At 31.8% G+C, this 22920-nt stretch overlaps 1 protein-coding gene across 3 annotated transcripts in view; it reads left to right on the top strand.

Moving 5' to 3' along the window:
- ACC (acetyl-CoA carboxylase) overlaps positions 1-22920 on the top strand; it is a 78681-nt gene that overhangs the window by 19758 nt on the left and 36003 nt on the right. Inside the window, exons 2-17 of one of the 3 annotated variants that reach the window (XM_089713300.1) lie at positions 3179-3553; positions 9891-10008; positions 10421-10528; positions 11014-11154; positions 11516-11696; positions 12072-12179; positions 13559-13653; positions 14103-14196; positions 14508-14623; positions 15593-15766; positions 16150-16312; positions 17672-17834; positions 18807-18951; positions 19516-19625; positions 21499-21665; positions 22565-22776. In XM_089713300.1, the coding sequence (XP_089569426.1) occupies positions 3267-3553; positions 9891-10008; positions 10421-10528; positions 11014-11154; positions 11516-11696; positions 12072-12179; positions 13559-13653; positions 14103-14196; positions 14508-14623; positions 15593-15766; positions 16150-16312; positions 17672-17834; positions 18807-18951; positions 19516-19625; positions 21499-21665; positions 22565-22776 (2382 nt within the window). In that variant the 5' untranslated portion in view covers positions 3179-3266. Of the gene's footprint in view, positions 1-3178; positions 3554-5370; positions 5562-9890; positions 10009-10420; positions 10529-11013; positions 11155-11515; positions 11697-12071; positions 12180-13558; positions 13654-14102; positions 14197-14507; positions 14624-15592; positions 15767-16149; positions 16313-17671; positions 17835-18806; positions 18952-19515; positions 19626-21498; positions 21666-22564; positions 22777-22920 lie in introns of those variants that run through there. The other 2 variants (XM_089713301.1, XM_089713299.1) reach the window with 2 other exon arrangements.

The raw sequence follows: 22920 nt of genomic DNA, 5'->3' as shown, positions 1-22920 counted from the left end.
AACTTATACTCATTGGCTTAAGTTATAATTGGGTATTATTAATTATCATATTTTAAAGTTATGCTTAATAAGTATTTTGGCCGTATAGTATTTTGTTGAAAAGTGAACTTCCTTGTAAGCATTTGTGAACTCGCATCTTGTCACTAAAATAATCCTATTTGAGGAATAAATGGCTATATAAACAATAGTTAGAAAACAATTATCTTTTTATAACGAATTTTGTTAGCATCGTTCGTTTGTTCATAATTGAAGCTCACTTGTGAAATCCAAATAAAGCATTGAGACATACATCAATATTAGACACTAGCATCATATAATTCAGTCATACAGACTTACTTACCTTGACTTGACTTACCATAGTACATTTGTGTTGTCAAAAAAACAACTTGAAAAATTAACTAACATAGAAAATTTAATTAAAAAAACTTATATGGTGCGTTAGTAGCAAATTTCGTTCAATTTAATTGAATTTATTAAATTATTTATGGGGAAAATACGTAAAAATAGAAATAGTTAATTATACATTCCAAACATTAAGAGCAATTTTATTTTGTGAGTATGTTACGTACATGCTAATAGCCACTTGAGTCTAAGTTATTATTACAAGCAGCAAGTCACTTGCATGCATTGAATATTAACACTTACATAATTATTGCTAGGTAGCATAAAATATAAATTTCTAAGCCATAGAATTCATATCGATAAGTGTACTGTATACAAAGTAAAACGATTGTAGTTTACGTAAAAATGTTGTTTGAGAGTTTACTATACATATGTAATTTGTACTTCATGTGGTACTTCATCGAGTTGCAACGAGTCATCAGCTGATACAAATATTATTTGAGAAAATTAAAAAATTGAAATTTACTCAAAATTGAACGCAAGTTATAAAAGAAATGTGAATCTTAGGATCTCATTATTGGTAAATGATATAAATTTTGTATAAATTGCACCGTTACATGTTCAGGAATGAGAATATTAACTAAATTATCCTACCTCAAACATTTATCTTTAGTTACGTAATAGTTTAGAAGGAAGAACAATAATTCAAGTTTCCTTGTTTGTTTCAAGTTTATTAAATCCCGGTAAACCTTAAATGAGGACAAATTCTTGTTTACAAGGATGGTATGGATTAAGAATATATTGGCAATTAATTTTAATTTTAAGCGATTAACAGAATCTATGTTTAGAATTATTTGATACACATGTTACCTCTGTATCAGAAGTAAAATATTTAAGTACGTTTGACAACAATGATTAACTTATAAAGAACCGGACCGATACCGTCCGTCGAAATCCGTCCACCATCGAACAGCTACCCTGAGTGACGGGCTTATTTTTTTATGTGAACCGAAGAACTATGTACTAATAGTTTTTTAATAACACGAAAATTTTAGGTACTAATAGTTTTTTAATCACACGAAAATTTTAGTTGAGTGCCTACATATTCACAATTATTTGTACCTATTTGATTCAAAACACACACCAAAAAATCAATGTAACTTAAATTTTTGGTAAAAAATTCCAATTACGCAATTATCGATATATCGATTTTTTTACGTATGTAATACAACACTGAAGGTCGGTTATTAAATATTTACTTTACACAGTATTGTTTAATAGCTTGAGGGTTTTTAAAGATTTCTGACGTAAATATGTAATGCGTATAAATAATTTTTGTTTTTGTCAGAAATTTTAAATGATGAGAATATTTTATATCATGTAAAAACGTATACATTGTGTGACCTCATAATGAACTACCTAAATCAGATTAATCCGGTACAAAATAATATTATTAAACAATTAATTATCTATCTCTGAAGATATCTCTGTACGAAATTTCATTAAGATCCGATCTATTTTGCGTGAAAACGTAAAGAATTTACTAACAATGATGATTTTAATATACTATAATTCATATAGGGATGCAACATAGTTTCGTAATAGTATCGATATGATATTCTATCGTGCACCATTTGAAAATGAATGTGAAATTAAAAAAAACAATAGGTACTGAAACTAAATAGTTTTATGTTATAGTTTTCAATCGTGGTTCAATTGAAGTCGATTAGCAACTAGAGGTAGGCGTCATGAATATGTTTATGTATTGAAATTTAAATTAACTAAAACTGGTTTGTAATCTTCATTATACGTCATACTTGCCCAAATAATGCTGCATTAAATTCATTTTTGAATCGGACTATTAGTTTGTAATTTTTAAACGATTAATATCGTAGGATGAGTAATAGTTAGTAACGATTAAACAGTTTATTATTTATTCATTTTATTTACTTCTAGATTAACAAAAGTTCATTATTAATACATCAGAAGTTGTTTTCAGAAAAAGATTGAGACTTGAGCTACACTTAAGTACTTACAAAATAAGGAAATGCTAAAAAAAAATGTTGAAAAACAAAATATCGTTTCTGTATCGTAACAAACGTAGTTTCTGTAAATCTGTAAATTTTTAAATCCTTCACATCAATTACACCTTTTCAATGTCACGTAATTAACCAACTGCTGAATTATGTTTTTTTCTTTCATATAATTAGAAATTGCGAAAACTTTGGAAAAACCACTATAAAGTTTTTCCAAAGTTTTTTTTGCTCAATAATCAAAGTCTTAAGATTAAATCACTGATAATAATTAGATATCTTATGAAATGAAAAATCAGTTTTGCCGTTGATAATGTGATTGTAGATTTTAAAGAAAAAGCAATAAATATATAAATATGTAAATATCATATTAAAATTTAGTTTTTAATTTGTACGACCTAGACATGAACAGATGCAGTTTTATTTTGATCACCACTAGATAAAAATAAACGTATTCGCACGTGCGTTTTATCTATAAATAGGATTTGTTTACTTCGCAATATTTATGTTTTTGATTTGTAACATTGTATTACCCGACAGGTATCACATAATGGTTTAGTTGTTAACCTAGTTTAAAACAAGGAAGTCTCTTTGACTTTGTTAATGAAAAACGTTATTTTAATTAAAAATGAATTAGATTCAACTCGCCTGTTTATTTCGTACTTGCATACGACAATGGGTGTACTTCCTTTTGGACTGTTCTATTAAAACAATATTATGTTCATGAGAAAAATACCATTTAATGAGGAAATTCAATAAATCAAATAAATTACCCTAAGGCCTAACGAATAATTCTTCTTTAGTTTTCCGCTGCCCTCCAGTGGAAACTGTCGTGTGAATTGTGGAAGACAGTGGAAATAATAGTGATGGTGCAGTGATACGATACCTTGCATGGACTATAGAATTTTGGTGGCATCGTTTGTGAACATAGCTAATTTTTTGAGTAACTTATTCACGATGCTTAAGCGAAGGACTTCAAAGCGTTTTGTGCTCGGTGATACGTCTGCTGATGATACAAATTACGATGGCGAGGCAACGGACGTGATGCCTAGTGAACTATTGCAAAAATTTCAAATGACCCTGCAAAATACGGAGCCTGAAATCAAGAGCGATGAAAGCGATGAACAACCAAAACAACAGGATAATAGATTGCTACGTTTGCCTAGAGGCACGTTAAAGTGAGTATTTTATTAATTACTAGCTTTCCGCCTGCGGCTTCGCCCGCGTTTTCAAAAAAAAACCCGCATAGTTCCCGTTCCCGTGGGATTTCCGGGATAAAACCTAGCCTATGTCACTCAGAAATGATGTAGCTTTCCAACAGTGAAAGAATTTTTCAAATCTGCCAAGTAGTTTCGGAGCCTATTCAATTCATACAAACAAACAAACAAACAAAAAATCAAACCTTTCCTCTTTATAATATTTGTATAGATTATGAACTATTATTGTGAAGAATTATCTCTATTAAAATATTAATACACGAGATAAATACACGTCACTTACACTATAATCGAAAAAAATATTTACACAATTCTGTGATAATAGTCTGTGATTGGGAAATTTTAAGTGCCTTATTAATTTGCAAATCTGATGATGCGTCAATAAATCTTCTATTTACGGTATTAAACTTTACCTTGAAATTGCCTTTAGTGGTCCATTGGTAGATTATTTACGTTGTAATCTGCTTTATTGACTGTAACATAATAATATTCACATCGAATGAAACAACCGGTTTGTGATGGAAATCCATTGTGTACACATTCGTTTTTAATCTCAAGGTAACTGCGAGAGATAATTTTTTATTCATATTCGTGAATGGACATTGCCTCTTCGTACATATCCGAGTTATGTTTTATACATAGCCATTATGGACTATTGTCACAAAAAATAAGGAAATCCCAAAATATGTCATTGAAGTTTGTTTCATATTCATTTTATGCAACTTTTATTATTAAATGTTGCAATTTATCGTCACTTTTCTCTATCATCTTTATATAGTCATTTTAAAACAAGTATATACAGATTATTTAAGCGAAACTTAAATTTAGCATAGGTACAATTTTATTTACACAATTTACCAAGTGGATAAGTAAAGGATAATATCCTCAAAAGCTAGAGCATTTTATTAATTACCGGTATTAACATTCGAAAATTCATTCTCAGAACATGTAGATAAGACCTTTTTATTCTATGCATTAAAATTTCTCAAAAAAATAATGCAATTATGACGTTGAACATAAACTGTATTAACCGCCTGTATTACTTGCTCTGTGTTAACCGCTATTATTAACACTTATTTAATTGACAGGTCTAACCAGGATCAAAAACAGGAAATTAGCAATTGGTAATATACTTACGTATTAATATGCCTCTATGTGTTTTATAGATTGCGTCATATTGGATATTTGATTAAAGAAGCGTAGTTATTTGATTTGGTTTTATATTTTGTAATGTGTAAGCTACGTTCCCTTTCTTATGAAGTAGAAATTAACCTGTATTATAAAATTATAAATTTATTTTTAAATACCTACTCTTTACAATGAATTATTGTTTATTTTGCTAGTTATAAGACAAGCAATAATTAAAATAATTTTCAGATCATTCAATAGATATACGCGCGCAAAATACGGTTCCTTATTTACATTGCTTTTAGTTGCATGAAGTTGCAATTGATATTCTTGTAGTGCGCTATTTTTTATATATATAATAAATAAATGTATTTTAATGCATATTATTCCTTTAATTTACGACACGCGTTAATTCTTACACTTGTTTTTGTTTTTGTTACATTAGAAATTATCGATATGCATAGTGATTGACCTCATCACTATTATAAACAACGTCCGGAAAACAGATTTTCAAGAAGCCTACAATATTTGCAGTTATTTTACGGCAGATCTAATTAAATTCGCACGTCCTTGTTACTCTTAACCAATTTGTTAAGAGAGAGCGAGAGAACCATATCGTATGATCCGTCATACGAACTTCATTGGCGTTGCAAACGTCAAACGAAGTGATAAAAACAAAACTGTATCAGTCGATCGGCGAAGAAATGTTGAATTTTTGTTGTTTTTACACCTTATTAAATAATATTAGCACGTGTTAATAATACTATAGTGTTTACAAAATAAGTGATAAGTGAAGAATGTATCCTGCGATGAATGGATTGTATTCTGAAGGCCCTTACAGGTTAGATTTCTTATTGGGAATATCTTTTTTAATTTAAAAACTTTGTATGTTATTTACTATTTATTGTATACGCAAGAAAAAATATAATATAATGAATAATTCTCAATAACGAATAATTGAATTGCAAATTTCTTATTGGAATTTACATACTATTTGCGATAACTTTCCTTTTCTCTTCACACTTTTACAAGTTGTAATTTAAAATGTTTTAAGTACTTATGGAATAATATACAAATAATTTTTTTACCGACACGATATAAGCAATACGATATAATTTACCTTTATTTCCAAAAATTGTGATTACATTAGAAAAAATAAATATTTTTTATATGACATGGTAGGTACATATAATTTTACTAGCTTTCCGCCCGCGGCTTCGCCCGTTTTGTGCCTTAAACTATCCTATCTCTCAAGTTGGATCGAACTGCACACGGTGTGCGAATTTTATTATAATCGGTTAAGTGGTTTAGGAGTCCATTGAGGACAAACATTGTGACACGAGATTTATATATATTAAGATTTGCAATTTATGTCGTTTAATAATTTGGTAACTAGGACTTTTTGCTTCAATTTATTATCATAAAATATTTCTCTCTCTATATGGACTTGAAAGGTTAAATATGTATGAATATCAAATTTATACTGTACCTATCATATATTTATTTCTTACCTAAGAAAAATTTAAATAAAAACAATATACACAGATGATGCAGGTACACAGTACCTACAGTTTTTATTAAATTCTGTTCTTACATTTTTGAATAAGAATTTTTAAATTATTATAACATAAACTTTAAATAATATTTTCTAAGATTTTATTTAGCGAAATCACACAGGCAAAGCCTGTCCTAAGAAGCAAGTTTTATAAGTAAATAAAAGGAGTGTGAAGTTCACATAGTTACTTCTAATTAATAAATTACCTACTATAGTAGTATAAAAAATTTGATTTAAATCTATAGATTTAAATCAAATTTTTTCCTATGTGAAAATTTAATTCAAAGAGATTTTTTGTAGGACATCATAACCCTGAAGATAATAAGTTTTATTGTTTCTATAGGACTATCTTCTTATATTATATATAAAAATGAATCGCAAAATGTGTTGGTAAGCGCATAACTCGAGAACGGCTGAACCGATTTCGATAATTCTTTTTTTATTATATTCCTTGAAGTACGAGGATGGTTTTTATGTAGAGAAAACGTAAATATGTACCACGGGCGAAGCCGGGGCGGACCGCTAGTATTTTATAAAATTATTTTTGTATTTCCTTTGTATTATAAATTATTATTTATTTATTCTTATGTCCCTTTTTTACAATCATTATAATATGACCTCTGCTATTAATGATAATTCTTTCTCTCTTTTTGTGTTTAAATTAAATTTAAAGATTTTTCAGAAAATAACTTATAAAATTCTTATAGTATTTGATATTGCTATTTTTCTTACTGTTGTGCAAATGCAGTTAGATTAGTCTATACTAATATTATAAAGCTGAAGAGTTTGTTTGTACGTGCTAATCTCAGGAACTACTTGTCCAATTTGAAAAATTCTTTCGGTGTTAGATAGCCCATTTATCGAAGAAGGCTTTAGGCTATATGTAATCACGCTAAGACCAACAGGAGCGGATCCACGCGGGTGAAACCGCGGGGCGCAGCTAGTTTAGGATATAGGATCCGGGAAAAAGACTCGGGTTAAATTAAAGAATATGTAACTCAATTTAACTTAAAAACTAGGTACTGTACAATAGTTAAGAAGTTTTTAAGTTAACTTAAATTATCAAATCTATAAGGTATTAGTTATCGTTAATAACAAACAAATACATTTCCCCTTCATCTATAATATAAAAATGAATCGCAAAATGTGTTGGTAAGCGCATAACTCAAGAACAGCTGAACCAATTTCGTTAATTATTTTTTTATAATATTCCTTGAAGCACGAAAATGCCACCATACTATGGGCGAAGCCGGGGCGGACTGCTAGTTACTCATAATTATATGTAAAAAGATAAGATTTGGTTGTGTGTCTAATTATGAGTCTATTAAGAATTTAACTATAATAAAGCGTCATATTATCAAGATAACAGTAGTAAAATAATAGTAGAATTATAGTTGTTAATTTAGGTTTGTCCAAAATTAACATTTTTATCTCAATAGTTTATGAAATGTTTATGAGTTTATGATGGAATTGAAGTGTGTATTTTTTCTATATATATCTTTTTATTACAATAATATTTTATACAATGACCTAGTTTATGAGTTTATAAAGAAAATTAAGGTTTTTACCATTTTTTTAAGATAATGACGTCAAATGGATTTTACAGTATATTTTATACGTTTATCAGTTATGAAAACTGATACGGTACAGTTTAGCAGTTTTATTTACTTTTTATTGACATAATCTCCATCATTTTAAGATGAAAATGCAATTTATCTCTCTTATGTTATACACAATTATTTTATTATATATGTGTCCTATAAATACTAGCTTAAATAAGCTTGCATGTTGTGTATTCTGTTTAAACACTCCAATCTCCAAAACTAGTTGTTATATTATGATAATCCTTTTTGTTTTTGATAGCTCAAATCTTGAGGAAAATATACTATTTAACATTACTTTGTTTGTGCAGTTAATGGGCTTCATAGTTGTATAGTTTATGATTTAAACATTGCATTTATTTTCTTTAGCATTATTATTATTTGTGTTTATCCTTAATTAGTTTTACGACTTATGAGCAATTGTCTGACGCAGGTTAAAATAGGGTTTTTTTACTGTTAGAGGTAAATATAATAAATATTTGTGTGATACCGAAATACGTAAATTAAACGCATGCATATGAAATAGAGTTACTATAAATAATACAGGGTGTCCCACTATTGGTATACTAAGCGCGAAGGGACTTGTAGTTTTGCATACACTGATCACGTAAAAAATACTTTAACAACAAAATTACGTCAAAAAGTTTTTGCAAAATTTTTCCTGAAAATCCATGTTTTCTTCTCTAGCTTCGCGCATCCGACATATACCGCTTCTCTAATGTGAGCATTTTGTCTATTAAAACATAATCTTAAACGATAGCTCACGTGCTGGTGGCAAAGTTGAGCAGGTTGCTTGTTTTGGATGTACACATAGAGTTTTAAGAATTCATCTATTTAAAAAAAAATGGGTCTGGAATTTTATAAGTATTTTTTACGTAGGTACTCAGTGTATGCAAAACTATAACCTCCTTTGAACTTAGTATACCAACAGTGGGACACCCTGTATATTAAAATGAGTTAAATAATATGTATGTGATTTAAATACAAAATTTTTCAGAAGGTACTAAAAGTTATTGAACTCTGACATAGGCTAGCTAATCAAAATATGTTTAAATATCATATCTTCTACATAAATATTTAATAGAAAGTTGTGTTTGTTACATCACTTACAACTGCGGAGAAGCTGAACGGATTTGGATTATTTTTTATCTGCTTGGATAGAATTTTAAAATGTTTTAAACGTCTATTAATTCTTAGGCGAAGCCAGGGCAAGAAGCTAGTTACTTATAAACTAACTGTTTGGTTGAATGTGGCGACAAATTATTCTCTTTTATTAAAAGGGATGTCCCTTCAAGTAGTACTCCCAATATACTTTAAATTCAAGCCTTTGTTGGTTGTAGCACCGATTACTAAATAGTTTTATAGGCCCAATTGTAAAACCATTTGTACCACAATGTATCTCTCGATGTAAGAAGCATTCATAAAATTCAAAAGGTATTGGCTCTTCAATGAAATTATCAATAATAGAGGTTCTTTATATATCCAGCCAATTTAAATAGGTTTAACTATATAAAAAATCATAATTAAAAAGTATGGTGGACTATGGTAATATTCAGAATACCATCTGTAGTAATGTAGCGTCATATTATTTGCAAGTGAAGATTTTACACTTTGGATTCAGTTTTTTTTACATAATCTGAAACCTTAATCTTATATGATTTATTTAATTACTCTTTTATTTATTATTCCTAAGGTCGAATAATGTAGTCGAAGGTCGAAAAATTAATAAATGTCTTATTATTTTGATATTGGACAAAAAATAAGCTTCCCGTGAATTGATAGCAAGCTAAACTGCAAATTAATTACTATAAGATACTAGCGGTCCGCCCCGGCTTCGCCCGTGGTACATATTTACGTTTTCTCTACGTAAAAACCATCCTCGTACTTCAAGGAATATAATAAAAAAAGAATTATCGAAATCGGTTCAGCCGTTCTCGAGTTATGCGCTTACCAACACATTTTGCGATTCATTTTTATATATAAGAAGATTAAAATAATTATCATCCCTTTTCAGGCCATCTATGTCCCAAGGTACCGTGATACATAGTCAACGCTTTCAAGAGAAGGATTTCACGGTCGCCACCCCGGAGGAGTTCGTTCGCAAGTTTCAGGGCACAAAGGCTATTAATAAGGTAAGATTTTAATATTTCGTTAAATGAAAAAAAAAGAAAAATCGATTACGAACGGGATTCGAATCTGCGTGTTTTTGCCATACCGAAGCAACGCCTAGGCTCCCGGAGATCTTATTTATGTATCTTTTTTAAGTTTCCGTACCGCTGAAACGGGACTTCAATGTCTATCTGTCACCAGACTGTATCAAATGAACCGTGTTAGTTAGATGAAATATTCAGACATGATGTATTTATATTGCCGCTTTAACAACAAATAATAAATAATGGAGGTTAAGCAACGGTTGGCGCGGTCAACAATTGGATAGTCGACCATTTTATTGACAGTTGCGCTTAAATTTATTTGTATGGGACCTTTAACGTGAGTCCGACTCGCTCTAGACCGATTTTTTCTAATTTAATCAATCTTTTACAGGTGTTGATCGCGAATAACGGTATAGGCGCTGTAAAATGTATGAGGTCTATACGACGATGGTCCTACGAGATGTTCAAGAACGAGCGGGCTGTGCGGTTTGTTGTTATGGTTAGTTATTCTTTACTTCATCATCACTACATAGTATAAAACAAAGTCGCTTTCTCTGTCCCTATGTCCCTTCGTATGCTTAAGTCTTTAAAACTACGCAACGGATTTTGATGCCGTTTTTTTTAATAAATAGAGTGATTCAAGAGGAAAGTTTTAGTATATAATTTATTAGGTTTTAGACAAAGCGGGCGAAGCCGCGGGTGGTAAGCTAGTTATAGATAAATCATTTTTAGTATTGTATTAAATTCGCTGTTTTTTTTTACATAAAATATACTTTCTTCTAGTTGATTTTAAATTATTACATAAATCATGTACCAGAAGTGGGATCACAAATTTATCCAAAACAATACTTTCGAAATCACTTCTAAATGAAGCCTACATATAAAAATTTGGGATAAAGAATTTATTCTCCACAATACATTAAAAATACTTCTAAAACAAGTCCACATATAAAAACTATATAAGAATCTTTTTCCCCATTTCAGGTGACACCAGAAGATCTAAAAGCAAATGCGGAATATATAAAAATGGCTGACCACTACGTACCCGTGCCGGGCGGTTCGAATAATAATAATTACGCTAATGTGGAGCTGATTGTCGATATTGCTACGCGCACGCAAGTGCAGGTGAGATTTAATATATTTATTTGTATTGATTTTATTATTTATATGTTAAAAGATTTCTTGATAAGAGCATAAAACAAAAATTTTAGAGTTTTTTAAAGATATAAAAACATATACTAATTTTGTGGTAAATCTATAACATCCAAGCATAAATAAAATCAAGAGAGACATATTCGAGATTTCTAAATACCTAACTCTCTACATCAATATGATGCGTTTTTTCAACGATTTATTAGATTTTGCTCTCTTTTTTTCTTTTTTAACTTTAGATATTTCTCCATCTGACTGTTTTCATTAAGCAGGGTTATATTTTTTGCAAAAAAATTGAAAAAAAATTTTTTTTTTCTACTTTTTACAATTTCAGGCGGTCTGGGCAGGTTGGGGCCACGCGTCTGAGAACCCAAAACTGCCAGAACTATTGCACAGGGCCGGCGTTGTGTTCATAGGGCCCCCGGAAAAGGCCATGTGGGCCCTGGGGGATAAGATAGCCTCGTCTATAGTGGCTCAAACTGCTGATATACCGACTTTGCCGTGGAGTGGAAGCGGTTAGTACTAAATGTTGTGATTTTTACGATTTTTTTTTGTTAATTTTGTCAAAATAGCGACATTTTTGGTGAAATATTACATGGTTAGTACTATTTGAATGAAATTTTTTCGATACTCTTGTTAATTTTGACGAAATATCGCATATTTAGTAGTTAAAAGCAACAAAAAATCTAAAATTCTTTATGTAGGTAAATTTGTGTATTTGTAATTGCTTAATATTGTAAAATAAATGTGAATGGTGAAAATCAACAAAGAAAAAATAGTTGTGCACCTATATGTTATGTCTTTAATTCTATTGTGTAAGTTTTAACACCGAAAATTAAAAAAAAATATAGTAATTTCATATCGTTAACTTTTCCTATCAATTATTTCAGATCTAAAAGCAGAATACAACAGCAAGAAAATAAAGATTTCATCCGAACTGTTTTCAAGAGGTTGCGTATCGTCTCCAGAGCAGGGATTGCAGGCTGCTACAAAAATTGGTAAGAAATATATGTTTTTTATGTATTTTGACTGTTTTTGACGGTATTAAAACATGATTTAAGATTTTTGGGTCATGTTTTCGATTTCTATGTTACTTACAAAGTAGTACAAAAAGAAAAATAAATAAACTTATATTTTCGTTATTTATTTTTTCTCTAATGATTTGAATGCTAATAAACTAAATATTAGAAGAAACTACTTTTATTAAAGTGAAACTTTTATTACATCGTCTCAAACTTTTTGGTCTGTGTAGCGCATGTCGCGTGTATCGCGGCTGCCGAGTAGGTATACCTACTCGGCAGCCGACCGTCACGCGACATGCGCTACACAAAGCAGTGTTCGGAACCGTTCGAACAGTTTCACTTTTACCGTGGTTTCATAAAACCACACAACATTTTTTGCATTTTGTTTGTTTAATTTAATAGTAGTTTCAAATTGATGTTTTTTAATGGTATAATAATTAGATTATTCTCGTTAAATTTACCTTTTAAAATTATTAAAACACCTAGATTTATTAATTAGATTTATAAAATGAAAGGACCATGCAAAAAAATGTATGGGCAGTGTCCCATCCCATCAACAGACATGGGACAAGTTTCAATATCATTATTACGTCCCATGAAAAGTCAGTGCCAATTTTTAGTTCGGAATTCGACGGGGTTTTTTTTTTAAAAAGACTTTTGACAAAAATAAAGTATTTTTATTTTAAAATAAAAAATTACATTTTAGACGATAATTACAAAAAGCAATTGTTCAACTAGACATTTTAAGTATTAATAACACAAAAACAATTGTGCAAGTAGACACTTAATAACAACAGAACTATTATCCAGACAAAAATAACGTTATATTATGTTGATATGTCGACCTTTGCCCATATACCATATAATTGATATTATATGGGCACAACTTCCAACCGTACGCGCCCCTGTTAGGCATGTGCAATACCACTGTTCAATAGCACGTCTGCCAGTTTTTAGTTAAATAGTACATTTTTAATTCAGTTCTTAATACTTAATAAAACTGTATAAGTATAACATATTTTTTTTTTATTGCACGATAACCCCATATCCTACAGTGATGTCGCCATAGTAAAAAATAATCATAATGTCGAGATGTATTTAATGAGATATGTTTGGCATCTGTTGATGATATGGGACGATTTTTTTAAAACTGTATAAGTTTATCATATTTTTTTTTATTGCACGATAACCCCATATCCTACAGTGATGTCGCCATAGTAAAAAATAATCATAATGTCGAGATGTATTTAATGAGATATGTTTGGCATCTGTTGATAATATGGGACGATTTTTTGCATAGTCCTTTCACTAAATTATTATAGAAGCAATTTGTATAATCGAGTTTATTTTTATAGGGTTTCCAGTAATGATTAAGGCGTCTGAAGGTGGCGGTGGTAAAGGTATCCGTAAAGTGGAAAACCCAGACGATTTCAACAACATGTTCCGACAGGTTAGTTGCCTTTTTTATATGTTTTTAGTACAAAATGTTACTGGGGTGTCACATGGTTCACACTTGGATGGACCCAAGTGTGAACCCTGTGACTGTGTTCTTCATTACTTATGTTAATGGCGTTTGTCGTGTAATGTTTAACTGATGCGTGGAGATTGAAGTTTTGGTTCTGTTATTTTATAGATTTGTGTAATATGAATATTGCTTGAAGATAATTTTGAATTTAATCCATCAGGCCCCGGAATCACAGACACAATAGAAAATCTATTGTGTCGTGGCCCGATCGGGCCGCTCGGTGGTCAATGGGTTAAATCAATTTATTGCCTTGTTTAGATTTTCTTGCGTAACTTTTTTTCACGTTTAATCTGGGAATAGATTCATTCTATTGATCATATTTATGATAACTTATTATTTCATAAATAAATAAATATTTTTATGTATTATTTTAGGTACAAGCCGAAGTGCCCGGTTCGCCTATATTCGTGATGAAGCTCGCAAAATCCGCAAGGCATTTGGAAGTGCAACTTCTAGCTGATCAATATGGTAATTTGTTTCTTTTTATTTAAAAGTGACTTTTTTTAACATTTTGTTATCAAGAACATGTTCGTTTGAATTTATATTGATATTATTTATTCCGCTACAATTATTGTACTACCATAGGTTCGGACTACTAAAAATATAGTTTATAGCATATGTTTTAAACGTCTGTCAATATCTAAAATTGTTTTACATTTGAAAAACTCAAAACTTCCTAACAGAGTCTAAATTTGTCCACCATTAAAAACCTACATTATGTGTGTTATTCTTAATTTTTTCCCTCATTTTTACTCAACCATTAAAAATATTTATTACAGGTAACGCAATATCCCTATTTGGCCGCGATTGTTCAATCCAACGTCGTCACCAAAAAATCATAGAAGAAGCGCCCGCTGCTATAGCGAAACCGGACGTTTTTATTGAGATGGAAAAGGTAATTTGTTTGTGATAAATGTATGATTTTTTTGTGTAAAAATATATTTTTTTAGGAGAGCTATGTTTTTTTAGAAGAATGGGTGAAAGGAGAATGGGCAAATTGGGCCTGAAACTTGGGCTAAGACCAATACACACGAAATATTGTTTTTGTGATAGATCATTACACATACCTTACGAAAAAAATAAAATAAAAAAATAAATCAACCGGGTTCTTGTACAGTCAAGGCAAAAAGTTTTATTTATTTGGCTATTATTTTGCGCACAATAACGGTGTTTTTAATTCGAGTGAAGTAAATATGAATCTACATGTCACTGGAGAGACTGAGTTTAACCACAAAAAACGTCTAACTACGTTGAATTATAATAAACACGGTATAGGTAGGTTCCTGTTACAAAACATAATATTAGTGTATTTCGGTTATTAAGGCTTAAGATTAGTACGTATTTGTAAGTGAAAGTGAATTGGAGTAACATAAAGATATTGTCATTGTCTTATAACAGTTATTTATTGCAAAAAATATTATACACAAAGAAATAAAACTTGATGTGACTGTACAAAAACCCGGTTGATTATTTTTTTATATATATTTTTCCCGTTATGTATGTCTTATGATCTATTATAAAAACAATATCTCATGTGTATTGGTTTAACTCAAGGATTCAGGCCCAACTTCCATAGTAAAATGCCCATTCTCCTTTTAAGTTTTAAGGAGGGTTACATTATTTTTGAGCGGGGATAATTTTTTTTGAAATAGCAGTAGTTTTAAATTTGTTAAGATGTGTTTAAAGGGGCTATTAATAGGGACTGTCGCTTTAAATTATTAATTTGAGCGGGGCTGTGTTTTTTTTGGAATTAAAGTAGTTGTATTTTTTGGAGAAGGTGGGTAAAACAGTGTTTTTTCGTTTTACCTTAATCAAATCAGTCTTTTTTCTTTTTTGTTACTAATAATAAAATAAATACTTCCAGGCGGCCGTACGTCTAGCTAAAATGGTCGGCTATGTGAGTGCCGGCACGGTAGAGTATCTCTACGACCCGGCCACTGGACAATACTACTTCCTGGAATTGAACCCGAGACTGCAGGTCGAACATCCTTGCACGGAGATGGTGGCTGATGTTAATCTCCCGGCTGCGCAGTTACAGGTGAGTTTTGGGGGAAAGAGTGATTTTTAAAGATTCAAATGCTTTACAGCGTTAAAAATCAATTACAAATTAAATACTTTTTAAAGATGGTGGTGGACGATGGTCAAAATATTCAGATTCAGAATTGTAAAATGTAACAAGTTATTTATTTGCACATCGGCAAAATAACAAATGAAAATTAAAAAAGGGCGTGTGCCGAGCACACGTGTCAGAAGTGAAACTTCTTTGGCAAGATTCAAAGATACCGAAATCGTCGCCAAACTGCATGACGTGACGCTATTGCCATGACTCGACCTTGAAATTTTAATCTCACCTAAAGAAGGTTCAATTCAAAAATAATGAAAGATAAATGCTGGTAAATAATATATTTTATATATTTCCAGATTGCAATGGGTCTGCCCCTATACCACATCAAAGACATTCGTTTGCTCTACGGGGAATCCCCATGGGGCAGTTCTCCATTGGACTTCGACGAACCGGCACAAAGACCTTCCCCCTGGGGGCATGTTATAGCGGCTAGAATCACTTCGGAGAACCCGGATGAAGGTATGTGCCCCTAAATTTTGCCCCTAGAAAGTGCCCCAATATTCTGCCCCTAGATATGTATGTGTAAGGTGAAAAAACAGTTGAAAACGGCATAAGATGACAGAAACACTCGGAATAATCGAAAGGTTAGTATAATTTTTTGGTAAAACTGTGGCTTATAAGAACAAAGATATAGGGGCAGAAGATATTACTGCTCCTAACATAATCACATAATATACGATTGCTCTATTGGACTTCGACGAACCGGCGCAAAGAACTCGAGAATCACTTCGGAGAACCCGGATGAAGGTATGTGCCCCTAAAATTGCCCCTAGATGTGTAGGCAAGTTGGAAAAATAGTTGGAAACGGCATACGATGACAGAAAAACTTCGGAATAATCGAAAGATTGGTATAATTTGACAATGTTTTATATGGAGCCAAGTGTGGAAAAATACTTGTTAGGGGCACGAGATATTTTTGCCCACATAAATTTTCTCCATCATCAATCATTTAATACCTTTAATACAAATGAAATACTATTATAGTTGAAATTACTCGTATCGGTCTTTATTACAATAAACATCTAGTCATTATTGAAAAAGTTACGAAATTGTGCAGATCTAACAAAAATAAAAAATATATTAATTTACGGCCGCCGTTACAAGGTTACGTTGTTGAATTTTTATTAAGTGTCAAATGTTACCTGTTAAATGACTTTATATGTTTTAATTCAAATAAATAAATCTATATTCTATACTAATATTATAAAGTTGAAGAGTTTGTTTGTTTGAATGCGCTAATCTCGGGAACTACTGGTCCGATTTGAATCCGGTGTTAGATAGGTCCATTTATCGAGGAAGGCTATAGGGCTATAGGCTATATATTATCACGCTAAGACCAACAGGAGCGGAGCGATGCGGGTGAAACCGCGGGGCACAGCTAGTATTATACATTTAACACTATATGATATTTTTTTTTATTAAGCTATTGCATAGCTTCTATCGCGGGCCTTGAGCGCGGGGACCGAATCGAGAAATTCCGTAACGAAAAAACCTCACGTTCCCCACGGGGACGGGCGCGGAGGTGTGGCTTGAAGGCATAGCATGCAATAGCTTTACCGCGGCAGTCCCCGAGTGACACACGTCTTTTGACGTGATAACGTTTTTAAAATCGTTTTAGTCGGGTGACATGTTCAGAAACTTGTGTCACACCAAAACCTCACGAGCGCGATCGCAGGTATAACGAGAGAGAGACGGACCGATCTCCCGTCTCATCTCGAGCGCTGCCACCAATAAGACGTTATCACGTAAACACCTCGATCGTAAACCTACTTTACAAACAACCAATTTTTTTTTCTTACTATTTATTTCATCACGCAGGTTTCAAACCCTCCTCCGGGACGGTGCAAGAACTAAACTTCCGTTCGTCCAAAAACGTTTGGGGCTACTTCAGTGTGGCCGCGTCTGGTGGTCTACATGAGTTCGCGGATTCACAGTTTGGGCACTGCTTCTCATGGGGGGAGACCAGGGAACAGGCTAGAGAGTGAGCTATGCTATGTTTTATTTGTCTTTAAAAAATTTTAGGGTACAGGCTAGAGAGTGAGATAAACTATGTTCTAATTATTAATTTGTGCTTATCAAAACTGTAGGGTATGGGTTAGAGAGTGAGATAAACTATGTTTTATAATTAGCTTTCTGCCCGCGGCTTCGCCCGCTTTCACTTAAACCATTTAAATTATAATTATACTAAAACCTTCCTCTTGAATCACTCTGTTTATTAAAAAAATCTGTTGGGTAGTTTTAAAAATTTAAGTGTACATAGAGACAGGTACAGAGAAAGCGACTTTGTTTTATACTGTGTAGTGATTAAAATCAATTGAACGATGTTAAATTTAGGGATGTAACGATACCGATACCGATATATCGGCCGATTAATCGGCAAGCCGATATATCGGTATCGCCGATAATAAAACAACCGATACCGATATCAAACAATTCAAAAAACCGCGCCCAATGAACGATGCGGGAGGCCGCCCGGGCCCACGCGTGCGCACTTTGTTTTCTGAAAAAACTACCAATAGTAAACTTTTATTAGGTACTGATTGTATGTGTATTACTTAAAGTTTAACTGACTTTGTAAAATAATAATACTAAAATAAATGGTTTTGTTGTTTTTTGATTTGGCATTTTTATTTAAAAGAATACGATTAACAGTTGAGTCTCTGTTAAATGCTGGTAACTTTTTATGCATAATTCACTATTTATTTTTCTACCAAGCCATCGATATCGGTATCGCCGATACATTACTACAAATATCGGTATCGGTATCGTATCGGCAAAATCATGTATCGTTACATCCCTAGTTAAATTAATTTTTGCATTTTAAAGCAAAATATAATTATCTTTTTATACAAACTTAGCGATGCGACTTCCATTTTAAAATAATTGAAAATATTTGATAATTTTAATGTTTTGTTATAGCAAGTAGCATTATAAATATTTCCCCCATTTACAGGAATTTAGTGATAGCTCTAAAAGAGCTCAGCATTCGCGGTGATTTCCGCACTACAGTGGAGTATCTCATCACATTACTTGAGACACCGTCGTTCCAAGACAATAATATAGATACCTCGTGGTTGGACGCGTTGATCGCTGAACGGGTGCGTTTGATTTGAATTTGACTTGTATTTGATTTGATTTGTACCTATTTGATTTGATTCGATTTGTACCTATTTGATTTGATTTTGTGTTTGATTTGATTTAGGTTTTCTTATCTTGCTATCATGAGTTATCACAAGTTGATTAAACTATATTGTAATATATTATAATGTTCTAGTCATCTAATTTATCACAATGGAGGATTCATGGACACACCTGTATTTGGCACTTAAATAAAAATACAGTAATGAAGAACTATGTATAACTTTTTGTAGTAGTAGATAGTTTGTAGATAAAAAATCACTAATCAGTTTGAATGTAACTATTTTGTTATTAAAGTTCTTATCAAATAGGTAATATCACAATTTATACCTTATTCCACAGTTATTAAAGCTTATATTTCATAATTTTTTATACTCTGCAACTGTTGACTTTCAAACCAATTTATACCCTATTCTACAGTTATTAAAACCTATATTTCCTTGTTTTTCAATTCTCATAATGATTTTCAAATTTGTGCCTTATTCAATACCCATTAAGGTCTATATTTCATTGTTTTTTCATAGGTACAATCAGAGAAACCAGATATAATGCTAGGCGTGTTGTGCGGTTCGATTCTCATCGCAGACAGCATTATAACAACGCACTTCCAGGAGTTTAAGAGCGCTTTGGAAAAGTAAGTTTTTTACCATTTATGTTAATAAATGCTTATAAAATTTTACATGAATAAAAAAGTTTTTGAGTTAATTTTAATATACGACAAGAATCGGAGTTTAGATTTTTTAGAAAGGTAAGATATTATTATTATTGATTGTTCGGTTTCACATTTAAATTGGTACAATAATTTGCGGCCTCGCCCGCGTTTTCAAAGAAAAACCCGCAAAGTTCCCGTTCCCGTGGGATTTCCGGGATAAAATCTTAATCCAAGTTACCTTCTATATGTGTGCTAAATTTCACTGTCATCGGTTCAGTTGTATTTGCGTGAAAGAGTAACAAACACACACACACACACACACACATCCTCACAAACTTTCGCATTTATAATATTAGTAGGATTAAAACTGCTTTTTACATTATCTCTCTGATTATATTTTTTTAATTTTATCTATCAAATTAAATCCATACTAATATTATAAATGCGAAAGTAACTCTGTCTGTATGTCTGTTACTCAATCACGCCTAAACTACTGAACTAATTTGCTTGAAATTTGGTATGGAGATATTTTTATACCCGAGAAAGGACATAGGCTACTTTTTATTACGAAATATGTACCACGGGCGAAGCCGGGGCGGACCGCTAGTACTTAATAAAATAAATAATAATATTACCTTCACAATCGCCTAACAACGGTTTAGAGCAATCTTCCGTATCCTCTCCCATCTCACGGAACCGTTGTATTAAGTTCTCTTCTGAATTATTTCTGAGAAACACGAAATATAAAGCTATTTATTATGCATACCATGTTTAAATATAAAATAGTTGAATCGTTTCTATCGCCTTAAATACGTATTTAATCATAATTTATCTTTAATATTATTTTTTATTGACTTGACGACATTTTCCCCACAAAGAAAAATTTTCCTGACGTATAGAAATTCTCCTGTCTTATCGAAATTTTCACGGCTTATAGAATTTTTCCTGACGTAAAGAAATTTTCCTGGCGTATATAATTTTTCCTGACTTATACAAATTTTCCTGACGTATAGAAATTTTCCTGGCTTATAGAAATTTTGCTGGCTTATAGAAATTTTCCCGACGTATAAAAATTTTCCTGGCTTATATAATTTTTCCTGACGTATAGAAATTTTCCGGACTTATGGAAATTTTCCTTTCTTATATGTATAAATTTTCCCGACTTATGGATTTTTCCTGGCGTATAGAAATTTTCCAGACGCATAGAAATTTTCTCAAGGCATAGAAATTTTCCTGACGTATATAATTTTTCCTGACGGATATAAATTTTCCTGGCTTATAGCAATTTTCCTCACGTATGGAAATTTTCCTTGTTCATAGAAATTTCCCTTTCTTATGGAAATTTTTCAGCAAATTTTCCTGGCGTATAGAAATTTTCCTGGCTTATAAACATTTTCCTGACTTATACAAATTTTCCTTATCTATATAAATTTTCCTGACGTATAGAAATTTTCATGACGTATAGAAATTTTCCTGGCTTATAGAAATTTTCCCGACGTATAAAAATTTTCCAGAAAATTTTCCTGGCGTATAGAAATTTTCCTGGCTTATAAACATTTTTCTGACTTATACAAATTTTCCTTATCTATATAAATTTTCCTGACGCATAGAAATTTTCCTGACTTATAGAAATTTTCATGACGTATAGAAATTTTCCTGGCTTATAGAAATTTTCTCGACGTATAAAAATTTTCCAGAAAATTTCCCTGGCGTATAGAAATTTTCCTGGCTTATAAACATTTTCCTGACATACAAATTTTCCTTATCTATATAAATTTTTAATATTATATTAAGTATGGATGTATATTGTATATATTACTTTATAAAAATAATTAATTTCTTACCATCTTTCCAGGGGACAGATCCAAAGCTCGAGCCAGCTTTCCAATTCAGTCGAAGTTGAGTTAATACACAGCGGACTCAAGTATAAAGTGCAAGTGACCAGATCTGGACCAACTAGTTACTTTATCGCTATGAACGGGAGCTTTAAAGAGCTGGACGTTCATAAATTGGCTGATGGAGGTGGGTTTTAACTTTTAATGTTTAATACTAGTAATATATTATTTGCTTCATATATTATACTATACAAAAGTAGGGTTGACGTTTAATATCTATACATATAATAAATCTGTAGAAGGGTCAATTCTGTACATTAAAAATATTGAAAAAATAAATAAATCGATACCAAACCCAAATATGTGATTAAAAAAATTTTTGTCTGTCTGTCTGTCTGTCTGTCTGTATGTGAAGACATCACGTGAAAACTAACGGTTTTATTTCGATGAAACTTGGTATAATTATACCTTATTATCCTGGGCGTAAAATAGGATACTTTTTATCCTGAAAAAATACGAAGAAAAAAAATAATCTTAATTTTTCAGTTTTATCCATAGACGTTGTTCTGTAGAACCGCGAACACACGTTGGGTATTATTATAGGCCTAGCCGTATTTGAGTCCAATAGATATTTATAAGATGTTATTGTCAGAGTTACTCAAAATGGAGAAATAAACCATCCACGCGAAGACCGACATCCGCGCGGACGGAGTCGCGGGCGGAAGCTAGTTAGTAATAAATTGTTTATTTGTCACTGTAACAATTCTGGTTCTATGGGTTTAATCAATGATAGGTGATAGTGTAGATAGGTTACCAACACAACATTCGATCTTCAAACACTAACGCACACACGATTAGACGGCAAAGTGAGATGGCATGATTCGAGCGAGAAAGAGCTAATTGAAGTAAATTTTGGCTAAAAAGCCACATTTTGCTACACACACACACTACACACCTTTTGAATTTTAATATCAAGTGAACAGTACAAACATTTTTAACACAATCGGAAGCTTAGTATGGGATCAGATCGTGCCTTGTGTGAAAATTGTCCTGAAATATTTATTTATTATTATTTTTTTCTCCCAGGTACACTACTATCTGTCGAAGGAGCGTCCTATACAACGTATCTAAAGGACGAAGTTGACAAATATCGCATAGTTATCGGAAATCAAACGGTCGTCTTCGATAAGGAAAAGGACCCTTCTAAATTAAGGGCTCCATCGGCTGGGAAGTTAATTAACTGCCTAGTTGAAGATGGCGGCCATGTTGATAAGGGACAGCCGTACGCTGAGATTGAGGTTTGTGTGTTGGTTTTTTATGGACCAAATATACACATATATAAGAAATAACACGCGAGGCCGGGTTAAATATTAGTTTGAATGTAGTAAGAATGTACTGCGATTCTACACAGCTACCTAATTGATGTAGGTAGTTGATAACAA

This window comes from Colias philodice, chromosome 30, assembly GCF_061535455.1.
Source record: "Colias philodice isolate Cphi_HAF_F1 chromosome 30, ilColPhil1 Martin Lab GWU primary, whole genome shotgun sequence".
In the NCBI taxonomy this organism is placed as follows: domain Eukaryota; kingdom Metazoa; phylum Arthropoda; class Insecta; order Lepidoptera; family Pieridae; genus Colias; species Colias philodice.
The sequence above is the reverse complement of the archived record's forward strand: the minus strand, read 5'-3'. Positions and strand labels throughout refer to the sequence as shown.